Source organism: Phacochoerus africanus, chromosome 3 (genome assembly GCF_016906955.1).
Source record: "Phacochoerus africanus isolate WHEZ1 chromosome 3, ROS_Pafr_v1, whole genome shotgun sequence".
NCBI lineage: Eukaryota > Metazoa > Chordata > Mammalia > Artiodactyla > Suidae > Phacochoerus > Phacochoerus africanus.
In genome coordinates this window covers 196900115-196913059 of record NC_062546.1, presented here as the reverse complement: position 1 = coordinate 196913059, position 12945 = coordinate 196900115, and the positions used below count along the sequence as shown (strand labels likewise).

The following is a 12945-nucleotide window of genomic DNA, read 5'->3' as shown; positions in this document are numbered from 1 at the left end:
ATGTGTAATAGCTTAAACTCTAGAAATCTCTCTGTTACTCATGGAACAATCCAAATAGATGCTGGGTTGGTAAGGGAGTTTGAGGGGGCAAGTAGGAAGGATGGGGAGAAGGCTCTAATCCACACACTCATTCAGGGATCCATCTTCCATTGTTACCCTGGATGGAGAAATATAGAGAAAGTGTAGGGGTTGGTGGGAAGGATAAGAGGCAGACAAGTGAGGTGTGAGAAAAGGCAGAGCAAGACAGAACAACACCGCCCCATCTTGGGTGAATTTTCTCTGTTTCTGGTGATTGTGACTAAAGCAGCATTAACCAAGGTGATCAGGTGAATTTGAAGAGCAGACCAGAGTGCAGGGAGTTACTTGATCTTCCCTTGTCTTTCATAGTTTTCTTATTAAGCAATTTCCTTCTACGTTGGCTTCTTGGCCACACACTGAGACTTCCCAGGGATCTGATTGCTTTGTACAGAGAGAAGCAATGGCTGGAAAGGAGGGCTGAAGAGAGGACCAGAAGAGTCACCACCTAGAATTAGCATCCGGAAGATCAAGAACTGCCTTCATGGCATTAGGATCAGGGAAATATACAGTTAGTAAAAAGGAATGTCCAACGAAAACTGACAAATTAGGTAACTAGCTGGTTAACTTTCCACAGAGGAATCAAGGAATGCCACCTTGTGGGTTAACTTCTCTACCAGTCTATGAAGCCCTATCAAAGCATCAGTTTCTGTAAGTTTACCTCTAACCTTACCAGGCTATTAACTATTTAAACCTTTATAAAATGCAAATTATTGATCAACTATATTATAATTTTCTCCAAGAGTGGCACAGTTAGGGCAATCAGGCTATTCAGAAAAATTATCCACACTTGGCAATGAGGGAAAAAGATGTCCTGATTTGTATTTACTATTAACTATTTATATTATTTAAAATCTGCTAATTAATAAATATATGAATTATGTTATTTAATATTAATTAGGGTCTGACTTTGTGAAGTTACGTGTTAACTTACACATTTTGGTCTGGTAGACATAAATCTTTGGTAGAAAAGTTGACATCAAAGATTTTTTTTTTTTCTTTTTAGGGTCACACTTGAAGCATATGGAGGTTCCCAGGCTAGGGGTCAAATCAGAGCTATAGCTGCCGGCCTATGCCACAGCAATTCAAGATCTGAGATGCGTCTGTGACCTACACCAAAATTCATGGCAATGCCGGATCCTTAACCCACTGAGCAAGGCTGGGGATTGAACCCTCAACCTCTTGGTTACTAGTTGGATTTGTTTCCACTGCGCCACAATGGGAACTCCAAAGATTATGGTTTTATTGCCTTGTACATTTCAACGATTATGGGCTCCAATTCAGGGAACATGTTTCAATCAGCATGCCTTTATCCTGGCTAACTTTATAAACCTCTGTTCCTTGAATTGTGTTGGTGGATCAGAATGTTGCAATTAATAAGGAAATTCATTCATTTATTCTGAGAACATCAGTGACAACTATTTGAAAACAAATGTTGGAAAAGAGAACCAGGAAGCTTCTAGCTCCCCACCAAAAATTGGGTCAAGCAAGGCAGGCAAGTCTTGGCTTTGAAGATTCCAGGAGTCTGAATCGAGAGCTACTTTTTCCTGATGCTTTTTCACTCTGAGCACCAGACACATGAAAATTAATCCCTGATATTAAAACCCCATTCTCTGCATTTCCTTTATTGTATGTGCAAAGAGAAAAAAATCATTATAAATTCATATTTCACAGTATGAGCACCATGGACTGAATACATGTACTCATAGTGTGATGGTGTAGAAATATGCTCATAAAATGAGATCTCTGTTTACTTATTGCCATCCCTGTTAATACTAAAGTCTTGAATTTATATAGAAATTTTTTTTTGTCCTTCTAGGGCCACCCCAGTGGCATATGAAGGTTCCCAGGCTAGGGGTCTCATCAGAGATGCAGCTGCCGGCCTACACCAGAGCCACAGAAATGCCAGATCTGAGCCAAGTCTGCGACCTACACCATAGCTCACGGCAACTCCAGATCCTTAACCCCCTGATCGAGGCCAGGGATGGAACCCACAACCTCATGGTTCCTAGTCGGATTTGTCCCTGCCCCACCATGACGGGAACTCCTACATACAGAAATTTTCGCCCATTCACTTCCACTTCTTTATCTTTTATGGAACAGTGGAGGCTAAGTATTCCTTTCTTGGATAATAATACTGTTATCATTTGGTCATAAACCTGGAAAAGCTCAGAAGTCCCTTTATCTAATTATTTTTTTAAAAAAGGATTCAAATCAACCACTGGCAAAATCAAGTTTTAGATTCTGATGGATATCCTCCAGGGAGTCGTCCTACTTCAATCAGTTTAAGTTTGCTAGGGACGGATACACTACGGAATCCCCCTCACCCCACAAAGCAAACAAAAAGGAATTAAAAAGCAAAGGAGGGTGAAAATTCAAACAGTAAATCTAAATGGAAAAAATAACATTATGAGGAAACAAAGTATTAAGAATAGAGTATGTTACTAAAGATAGCTTCAAAGATCCATATTTTGTTTGGTCTGTGACGAAATTCATTCGGTTATGTCTTATAAGTATGGTCCTAGAAAAGTTTTTTCTCTTGCAGGATCCCTGCAATCATTACCTTTTTTAGGACACCATTCCCCTTTCTGTTACAGAACTTCTGATTTTTTGATTCATGCAGACATAATTGGTACAGCCGATGGGAGTATTCTTCGCTGCTGACATTTCTTGGATCTGCTGGGGAATTGCTCTGCCATGACATCCTGGTGACCTTGTCTGTCTCTGCTTAGGCCACACAGCCAAGACTTCCCTGAAGCTAATGTGATCTGTCTTGAGAATACCCTAGAAGGAAAGAGGGGGCTTCAGATGCATTTGTTTTTGAGTCATCCCTAAATAATGTCATCAGTTGTATGTATACACAACAATATATAAAATAGACAGGGAACAAAGACCTACTGTACAGCACAGGGAAATTTGCCGAATAATGTGTAATAGTAGCCTATATGGGAAAAGAACCTGAAAAGGAGTGGATATATGTGTATGTATAGCTGATTTACTTTGCTGTTTGCCTGAAATTAATATAACTCCGTAAGTCAACTATATTTCAATAAAATTTTAAAAATTTAAGAGCATTAAAGTCATAAAAATAGTAATCTCGTCAATGGTAATAAACTTTTTTGACTAAGTCTGCTATGAGATCGAAACTGAGTTTACTACCTCAGCTTTTCCGTTACATAGAACATCATGGTGTTTCAGGCTCCTGGGATTAACTGAGGGTCAGAGTTCAATAATCCTTTAAGGATCTGGGAATTTTCCTTTTTCCGGGGCATTGTTATACCTTGGAAAATAGGCACAGCTCTCTTTGGGAAGGGCTAGGAATGATATCAGTGTTGGTTTTATGGCCTCCATTTGCCACCATTTACATGAACTAGCTGAGCAGACAACTAGAATGTCCCCTTTTCACTTGAATTAACGTTTTGAATACCGAATCCCTACTACATGTAGCCCCAATGATACATTCATGCATCTCAGACATGATTTCAAACACTTCTCACTCATAAGTTGTTACCCACTCCAACAAAATTTCATTGTTGAATAGTGAGATGCGGTGTGTTGGAGACTCAACTTTCAAGCCAGCTGAAGACAATAATTCCTGAGGTCGAAGTACTTCCTTGAAGGGTCTAGAGTATGTTCTGAACCAACTACCAATACATGGTGCTCTTTCCTGTAATTGGAACTTATAGGGTCTGGAAACCTGTCAAGCAAGGTTGACTTATGTGGCTGGTAAAGAAATAATGTCCCCCTTTAAGATTCAGACAATTTATTACTTACATAGACAGCAAAATCAAGAAGAGTGGAGAATGTGTATGTATATGTGTGACTCGGTCACCATGCTGTGCAGCGGAAATTGACACGACACTGTAAATCAACTATAATTTTAATTTTTAATTTTTTTTTGTCTTCTTGCCTTTTCTACGGCTGCTCCTTCGGCGTATGGAGGTTCCCAGGCTAATCGGAGCTGTAGATGCCAGCCTACACCAGAGCCACAGCCGCATCTGCATCCTACACTACAGCTCATGGCAACGCTGGATCCTTAACCCACTGAGCAAGGCCAGGGATCAAATCCACAACCTCATGGTTCCTCGTCAGATTTGTTAACCACTGTGCCACAACAGGAACTCCAACTATGCTTTAATAAAGATAATAATAAAAAAAGAAGAGTGAAGGTGGCAGCTCCCATGTTCTTTGTCCCGCCAAGTAGCACTGACACCGAAGGGGATGTGGATGACATATGATGACACAGGAGTGATACTACACATTCATGTTATCGTGAGGCAGTTTTCAGTCTGAAGCTGTGCCCTAAAAAAAGAGGCAGATGGCCTCATTCCTTGCCAGAACTTGGAACAAGGAAAGAATGTATTGTGATAGCCTCAGGAAGGTAAGGTGGTGAGTGGGAAACGGACTCGTAGCAACTCCTTACAACCCTCCCTGGTTCTGGAAGGATCATAGGGCATTCTCAAGACTTAGGTCAGATCAGCTACAGGGAGGGCTTGCCTATATGGTCTATATGGAGATACACAAGGTCACCAGGATGCTATGGCAGAGCCATTCCTAAAAAGAACCAAGAGTTGTCAGAGGTGAAGAATTCTATCAGCTGTACCAATTATGATTTTAGGAATTGAAAATTGTAAATTCTGTGCACCCACTACAGACTTCCTGATGCTACTGGGTATAAGGCCAAAAAGGATGCTATCTGTTATTAAGTAAGGTAATCAATGACAGACACATGCACATCACAGTAGCTTTCTATAACAGGCAATAATCAGGAATAAAATACATTGGGAAGAAGGTCACAATAACAAAGAAGTAATACATATGGGAGAGTAAAATAAGAAATGAGTAAGTTCTGAGTGGGGAGAAGAAAAGAAGATTTTGCTTAAGAACCTAATAAAAGAGTCAAGTAAATGGAAGCATATAATATGATCCTTTATAGCAAGACTCCATATTTTCTTTTGTGAATTTCACCCCAGATTACTCAATAAGAGGATCTGAAATTTAAAAATTTTATTTAGAAAAATAAATGATCAGAAATGTCAACCAAAAAAATAAAAAAGAAGTGAGGTATGTTATTTGCACAGTGACAAGCAGTATGGCCAGTGGGGCCATAGGTCTGGATGGTATCATGTAGCTGCTGGAGTTTCTGGAAGGAGAACTAGAAATGGGATACATTATGAAAGCCTGGGCTCACATTGAGAACTCTTGGTGCTTATTTCCTGGATGCCAAAAATGTCTTTGAAATAATTCTCAAACTTGTCTTCTAGTTGAAGTCCAAGATTGATGAAATTTTTGTTCTAAAAAAGCAAAGACAAAATCAGTGGTAGTCATTGCCAATGAGTTTAGACTCCCAGTGCTATGGATAATCCAGAGCTTCATTTATTTTTCTTAATTCTTATTTCTTTTAAGATAGTAGCATATTTCAATTTGTATTGTCTTATATTAATTCTTAAAAGTGAGATAATATCAGTCTTATTTGTATTTTCATGATCTCACAAAGCATATGAAACATTAATATTTGAAAGTAGCTTCAAGAACAAGAATACATTTTTGTTACACCCATTACAGCTAGGGCATAGGATATGTTGGAATACCGAGCTATGTTTTTATGTCTTTGTGGCAAATTTCGATGCACTTATGAGTTAACCCAACTTTACACAGTGCATAGCTTTGGCCAAGGGCTTCACGTATGTATTGAGATAATGTAGCCTAAATTCCTTCTTAATGAATTTCTTGTGTATGATATACCATCACTTACTATGCATTGTTTTCATTGATTTTTATGATAAATTTTCTGGTTTAAGCATTTAAAAAAATCCCTAGATGCTACTAAAAAGCCTTTCTTTCTTTCTTCCTTTCTCTTGCCTGCTTGCCTGCTTTCTTTCTTTCTCTTTCTTTCCCTCTTCTCTCTCTCTCTTTCTCTCTTCCTTCCTTCCTTCCTTCCTTCCTTCCTTCCTTCCTTCCTTCCTTCCTTTCTTACTCTCTCTCTCTCTTTCTTCCTTCCTTCCTTCCTTCCTTTCTTTTACTCTCTCTCTCTCTCTTTCTTTTATTCTTAGGGCTGCACCCATGGCATATGGAAGTTCCCAGGCTAGGGGTTGAATTGGAGCTACAGCTGCCGGCCTATACCACAGCCACATCCACAGCAACACAGGATCCCTGATCCACTGAGTGAGTCCAGGGATTGAACCCAGATCCTCATGGATACTAGTCAGATTCATTTCCACTGAGCCACAGCAGAAACTTCCAAAAGCCATTATTTCTTTTAATTAATTTATTTTTTTGGTCTTTTTGTCCTTTTAGGGCCACACCTGCGGCACCTGGAGGTTCCTAGGCTAGGGGTCCACTCAGAGCTATAGCCACCAGCCTACACCAGAGCCACAGCAATGCGGGATCTGAGCCAGGTCTTTGACCTACACCACAGCTCACGGCAATGCCAGATCCTTAACCCACTGAGCGAGGTCAGGGATTGAACACGCATCTGCATGGATGCTAGTCGGGTTGGTTGACTGCTGAGCCATGACGGGAACTCCCAAAAGCCATTATTTCTTAAAAAGAAATATATGAATCCAATCATTCAGTATACTTGTACCATTTAAGACTATCCTGAATATTAAGTGAGAATTAATCCAGTTGAGAGTAGCTTATGTTCCTGATAGCCGGATCATTTCTCTTTATCGGGAAGACAGAGGGGGAAATATAGTACTATAGCGAAGTCTAATTCTTCATCAGAAATTTATTGATTAATTTTTAAAAATTCTAGTTATGGAGTTCCCTGGTGGCTCAGTGGGTTAAGGATCTGGCATTATCATTGCTGTGGTGCAGATTTGATCCCTGGCCTGGAAACTTCTGCATGCCAGAAGTTATTATTTATTTTCTGTGGCCAAAAAAATAAATAATAAAGTAATAAAAATAAAGATAGCAAAATAAAAATAATAAAAGTATGAATGAAGTATCATTGATTAAAAATACTAGTTATTTGGTTTTTTTTTTCTTTTTAGGGTTGTACCTACAGCATATGGAATTTCCCAGGGCTAGCAGTTGAATTGGAGCTGCAGCTGCTGGCCTACACCACAGCCACAGCAACCCCAGATATGCGCTGAATCCGTGACCTACACCAAAACCTGTGGCAATGCTGGATCCTCAACCCACTGATTGAGGCCAGGGATCAAACCCACATCCTCACAGACTTGTGGGGTTCTTAACCTGTTGAGCCACAAACAGGTGCTCCAGTTGTTTGATTTTTTTGAACATAGCACATAGTCTCTGTAACACTGTTGCAGCACAGAAATGTCTAAGGCAAATTCACGATTTTTTAAAATATCCTTCACTCCTATCCCTTGAGGTAACTCTTGTTAACTTTTTGATACAACATTAGGAAATTCAAATGTAAAGAAATCCATGACTTTGAAATTTGAGAAATGTGATTTCACAGAACTACCACGTGATCCAGCAATCCCCACTGCTGGGCATATGTCTGGACAAACCTTCATTAAAAAAGACACATGCCCCCCTATGTTCATTGCAGCACTGTTCACAATAGCCAAGACATGGAAACAACCTAAATGTCCATTGATGGATGACTGGATTAAGAAGACGTGGTATAGATATACAATGGACTACTACTCAGCCATAAAAAGGAAAAAATAATGCCATTTGCAGCAACATGGATGGAACTAGATAGTCTCATATTAAGTGAAATAAGTCAGAAAGAGAAAGACAAATACCATATGATACCACTTACTTGTGTGATTTAAAGTATGGCACAAAAAATCATATCTACAAAACAGAAACAGAAATACACAAGGCCAAGGAGAGCAGACTTGTGGTTGCCAGGGGGGAGGGGGCAGGAGTGGGATGGATGAGGAATTTGAGGTTGGTGGAGGCAAACAGTTACACCTGGAAGGGGTGAGCAATGGGGTCCTATTGTAAGTAACTGTGTGTGATTGGGTCACTTTGCTATAACAGAAATTGAAGAAATATTGTAAATCAACTATAATACTTTAAAAAAATAGAGAAATAGTTGCCTTTAAAATGGGCTTCTAGCAAATGAGAGACCTGGCCTCACTTCTCTACAAGCACTGGGACCATGAGGGTTCTGCTTATGGGAAAATTGTCACTCTGCATCTAGAGTACAGTAGGAGAACTGCTGGAAATAGGAAGATGCTTGGTGTGGGGGAGGCCCCATCCACATGTTCTTGAGCGCCTGGATGCCAGAGGGCAGGTGCACAGCAGCAAACTGTGCATGAATATTCTTCATGCCTGGTATCCAGTCTCTCCAGGATGGTCCCCAAATCTGGGCTGAGTAAGGATAGGAGCCCTGGCCAAGGGGGGACTTCCGAGGCTCACAGTGTTCTGACCAGGTCCAGTAAAAGTAAAAGCATTTCCTTTTCCTATGAAGGCACTAGGTCTGCAGTCCATTGTTCTCTAGGGGCAAACTGACAGTCTAGAAGGAGTAACCTCTGAAGTTTTCAATGTTACCTTCCGGTCTGTTATTATTTCCCCCACCGTAGTCCATGGAGATTTTAGAATACGGCTAGGATTTTTATTTGTGTGGGCTAGCCACATGATGAGGAAAATTATAATAGTTACCTGATACAAGAAGTTGAAAGGTGGAGTTCCTATTGTAGCTCAGTGGTAATGAACCTGATTAGTATCCATGAGGGTGTGGGTTCAATCCCTGGCACTGCTCAGTGGGTTAAGGATTCAGTGTTGCCCTGAGCTGTGGTATAGGTTGAAGATGCAGCTTGGATCCCACATTGCTGTGGTTGTGGTATAGGCTGGCAGATGCAGCTCTAATTTGACCCCTAGCCTGGGAATTTCCATATGCTTTGGAAGTGGGCCTAAAATGAAAAAAAAAAAAAAAAAAGAAGAAGTTGAAAGGCAAAATGACTTAATCGAACGAAAAGCAGAAGCAGAGAGAACCGCTTACCTTGTAAAACACCCTGTGGTTCTGGAAGATGAGACGCATGTCCTGTATAAACCACTCCACTTGGCAGTATATGTTCCTTGTCAGCTTTTTCTTGATTTTGTCTAACCACATGGGCTTTGCCAGGACCCGAGATCGAGTTCTACTCTGTTGGCAAAAGCGCTAAAAGACAGGCTCTTAGTATGTTTCCAAGTCTACTTTTAGATTCCCAGTTATGGACTGAGTGCTGTGTCCCCCAGATTCATGTGCTGAAATCCTCTACCCCCCTGTGATGGTATCAGGAAGTGGGGCTTTGGGGAGATAATTAGGTCATGAGGGTGGGGCCCTCATGAATGGAATTAGTGCCCTTATAAAAGAGACCCCAAAGACCCCTCTCCTTCCCTTTCTGCCATGTCTGGATAAAATGAGAAGCTGGCTGTCTGCAACCTGCAAAAGGGCCCTCACTAGGACCTGACCAGCAACAGCACCCTGATTTTGCACTTGCATCCTTCAGAACTATGAGAAATAAATTCCTGTGGTTGTGACCACTATGGTAGTTTGCCATAGCAGCCTAAGCTTCTAGGGGCTGACTGAGCTGACTAAGTCATCTATCAACAAGACAAAAATAATGGCAACTTGTACCCATTGGACTCATATCAAAAATTTGACAAATGCCAGTTTGGGGCTTTATTGCTGTTACTTACAAAATATGGTTCTGAGGCAAAAAAGGGGCTTTTTGGACAGCAATAGACCTTCAAGAGGAGGAACTCACATTTCTGCAAAAGATAGAGGAGATTTTAAGTGAAAAGCAGCCTGGAGAGAATAAAGTCTGATGCATGCTCAGCTAATTGCACAATTCTCAAAACTGCAGGTTGAAGCAAACACAGAACAGGAATTTTGTGTGGCATAGAATTTTGGTGTCAGGTGATATGATCAAAGCACAGCAAGGGATAGCGGTTTGCCTTGGGCGCCATTCCTTCTGTCCCTGCAAGATGGTGCTGCTTCTCTTGTGTGAACATAAAGGAGGAAGTTTCAGGATTACATTTCAACTCACCAGTTGCTCGTCAGGGAGCATCTGCCTTTTCAGCACCTCAGATTCTTGATGACGCGGTTGGCTTTCTGGGCACTTTTCCTGAAGAGCCTTTATCTTGCAGAAAATGCAACTCCATGGGTAACTGAGAGGTCGGGGAGAAGATCAGCAAAGGCAGGTTCTCTGTAGATCAGCCATCATTTCTGTGGCTGCTGAAGTCCTCTGTTCAGGAATGACTGGTGGTTTCCACCTGAGCCCAACTGCTCTCTGGCAGCACCTCTGCACTAGAGCCCCATATGGGTTCAGTCGCCAAAAACAGCCCTCCCCTCAGTAGTGATAGGAGACTGACAGTCTAAGTGAGGTGCCACCATAGGTAAGGACTCCTGTTCCCCTCAGAACTTAGGGTTCCCATCTGAGCCACTGGGAGTTTGGTAATGTGCCCTGCCTCCCAAAATTGAGGATTGGAAGCTAGTATATAAACACCGGAGTCTTGGGGCTCAAAGAGGCATCAGATCGCAGTAAAAATCAGGAAGCCAGCCCTTCCTCTCAATTTTGCTGAATAAGCATAGAGCATAAGCCATAGGCATCCCTCCTCTGGCATTGCCATCTGTCTAGACGCTGTGCTGCCGAAACTTCTTGGGCAGGAGCTCTACCAACAGAGTGCCATCGATCTTCCATTTGCCCCTGGATTTGTTCTCTACTCTCCTCTGCCAGGCTCTCTGTGCTTGGGAGCGCTTGATAATCCGGTGGATACAATGATCCATCCTAGAGATGTCATTTAGCCTCTCTTCTTGGCCACCCCTGGGCTTGCTCAAGGGACCCATTAAAAAGTGCCCATGGTGCAGGGAGGGAGATGATAGGTGAGCTCAACAAAAAAAGTGAATCTGTTTTCTCGGCAGATTGCCCCACTTCAGAGGTTTATGATGAATCCTTGAGGGGGCACATCCTCTGGGGGCTACAAGGGAGCAGGTGAATTATGTTAGGTGCCTCCCTTTATGGAGGAGAAATACTCTATCCTCATAGGGACAGATGTAATCCTGGTAGAGAGCCTCCTCTTTGGCTATAGCAATTCTGCCCACACCACCACTTATAGAATGCCTTGTCAGTCTATATGTTATTTCACGCAGCATCACCTTTGACCAAAGATACACTTGCTAACAAAGGAAATGCTGCGTGGATTCATCCCCACAGGATTCAGGGCTTTTATTATGTACCCTATGATTCAGGGTCATCTGAGTTGATAGACTGCTGTTATCACCTTCTGAAGGCTCATCACAGTCCCAGCTTTGTCAGCTTTGTCAGCTTTTTGGTGTTCCCATTGCAGGTGGTATATGTTTTAAATCAGTAGCTAATGTCTGGCATCATCATTCCATCAAAATGCATGAGTCTGGGAACCAAATGAGGAGGGTAGGGGTTACTCATCTGTCTATTACATCTAATAACCACTTGAGTTTTCTTCTCATTAATCTACTGCTGCCAGCACTGTTGGACAGCTCTGTATCTTATTTATGGATCTTGATGCTTAGGGTCTTTGCTTCTGAATCAAGGCACATGCAACCAGAGACAGATTTGCAGGCTGAGTGTGCGTGGTAGGAGGAGCTGTAGCACAGGAAGGAAGGGCGGGAGGGGGCCAGGTCTCACTAACCTGTTAGCATCTTTGGGTTGGACGTGGCAATTCTCATGAAAGAACCTTGAACAAGTATCACAGGAGAACAGTTCTTCCTCTCCTTCGCACACTGCACATTTACCTGAGGTTTCTGGATGGAAGAGAGATAATGTAGACATCGCTGGGATCAGTGAGACCCCAGAATTTTGACACATTGACTCTAGAACATCCAGCCTTTGCTTATTCCAAGGTGATACTTGTAAATCTCTAAAAATAAAAAAGGAACAGTATCAAGTGGAGATTTCAGAAGAAGATGTTCTGAACTGCAGTGAAATTCCAGAGGAAGTAGTTGTGTGGTAGATCTTTATGTTTTCTTTATAAAGACAGAGATTTTGACACAGGAAGGCTTGCAACAACAACAAAAATGGATGAATTAAAGATAATCTGACAAATCTATTATTCTATGGGCAAAACCTGGCTCATGAATTAACTAGTTGTATACATTGCAACATCTAAATTTACTCATTAAAGAGTGATTTAATGATAATTTAATAGGATAGAATAAGCTTCTGAGATATCACTTCCTCTCATTTTCTTGGCCACAAGTTCTCTGTGAGTTGTTAGACCTGGGGAGGAGTTCCTGGACTTTGAATCTTGTGACTGGTGAGCCCCAGGGCCTGTGACAGTGCTTCTGTGTTGGAAAGACCATGGACACAGATAACCAGGTGGATGCCAGGGAGGGCAGAGCTCTTTGGCTCTGGGACACTAAGGAAAGCTGTCCCTTGACTTTAGCTTGGCGTGTAAGATGTGGAGGTGCCATCTCTCAATGGCCAGGGAGCATGGCGATGGCAACCACTGGAGTTGAATGCCAAGGCCCTACCCTCATTTTCTGAGCCCAAGGAAGAGTTGGTGCTTTGTTCTATACAAGGAAGATGGAGGGGCCCACAAAACTGATTGGTGCTGGATTTTTTCCTAATCTCAATGTGTGGGACTTTAAGCCAGGTTGCATTTTACTTAGTGAAGTTGAAAATTTGACAGTGTTTCTATCTAAGCATTGTGGAGTAACCAACACATTGTTGAAACAATAGAATTTATACACCAAAATAAGAATTGGTCAAGGAAAGAGCCCATTGATTGGCAAAGGAAATAACATCCCCCCCCTTTTTTGGTACGTGATAATCTGTGTGTCAATACCATGTTGGATCCCTATATACTACAATTTCTGTGTATGAAGGTCATGTATCTGTGCTGGAGACATCTCTGGGCATTTTCCCAGAGGACGGACACCTGGCCCCTCTCCTGGGTCACCTGAGTGGAAAGAGAACCACATGG

General features: G+C 41.8%; 1 protein-coding gene and 1 long non-coding RNA gene across 13 annotated transcripts in view; one reads left to right on the top strand and one right to left on the bottom strand.

Annotated features, from left to right (window-relative positions):
- Positions 1–3064, top strand: part of LOC125123629 (uncharacterized) — a 31734-nt gene extending 28670 nt beyond the window's left edge. For 2 of the 4 annotated variants that reach the window (XR_007134099.1, XR_007134100.1), the window contains one exon: positions 2673–3064. This is a non-coding gene — a long non-coding RNA (uncharacterized LOC125123629). Of the gene's footprint in view, positions 1–652; positions 727–2672 lie in introns of all 4 variants that reach the window. The other 2 variants (XR_007134101.1, XR_007134102.1) reach the window with 2 other exon arrangements.
- A 2020-nt stretch (positions 3065–5084) lies between these two features.
- Positions 5085–12945, bottom strand: part of SP100 (SP100 nuclear antigen) — an 82657-nt gene continuing 74796 nt past the window's right edge. For 3 of the 9 annotated variants that reach the window (XM_047773724.1, XM_047773725.1, XM_047773727.1), the window contains 5 exons: positions 11653–11764; positions 10032–10152; positions 9682–9753; positions 9002–9160; positions 5085–5369 (listed from right to left, as the gene is read on the bottom strand). In XM_047773724.1, coding sequence (XP_047629680.1) covers positions 5247–5369; positions 9002–9160; positions 9682–9753; positions 10032–10152; positions 11653–11764 — 587 coding nt within the window. In that variant the 3' untranslated portion in view covers positions 5085–5246. Of the gene's footprint in view, positions 5370–9001; positions 9161–9681; positions 9754–10020; positions 10230–11265; positions 11395–11652; positions 11765–12945 lie in introns of those variants that run through there. The other 6 variants (XM_047773722.1, XM_047773723.1, XM_047773726.1 and 3 more) reach the window with 4 other exon arrangements.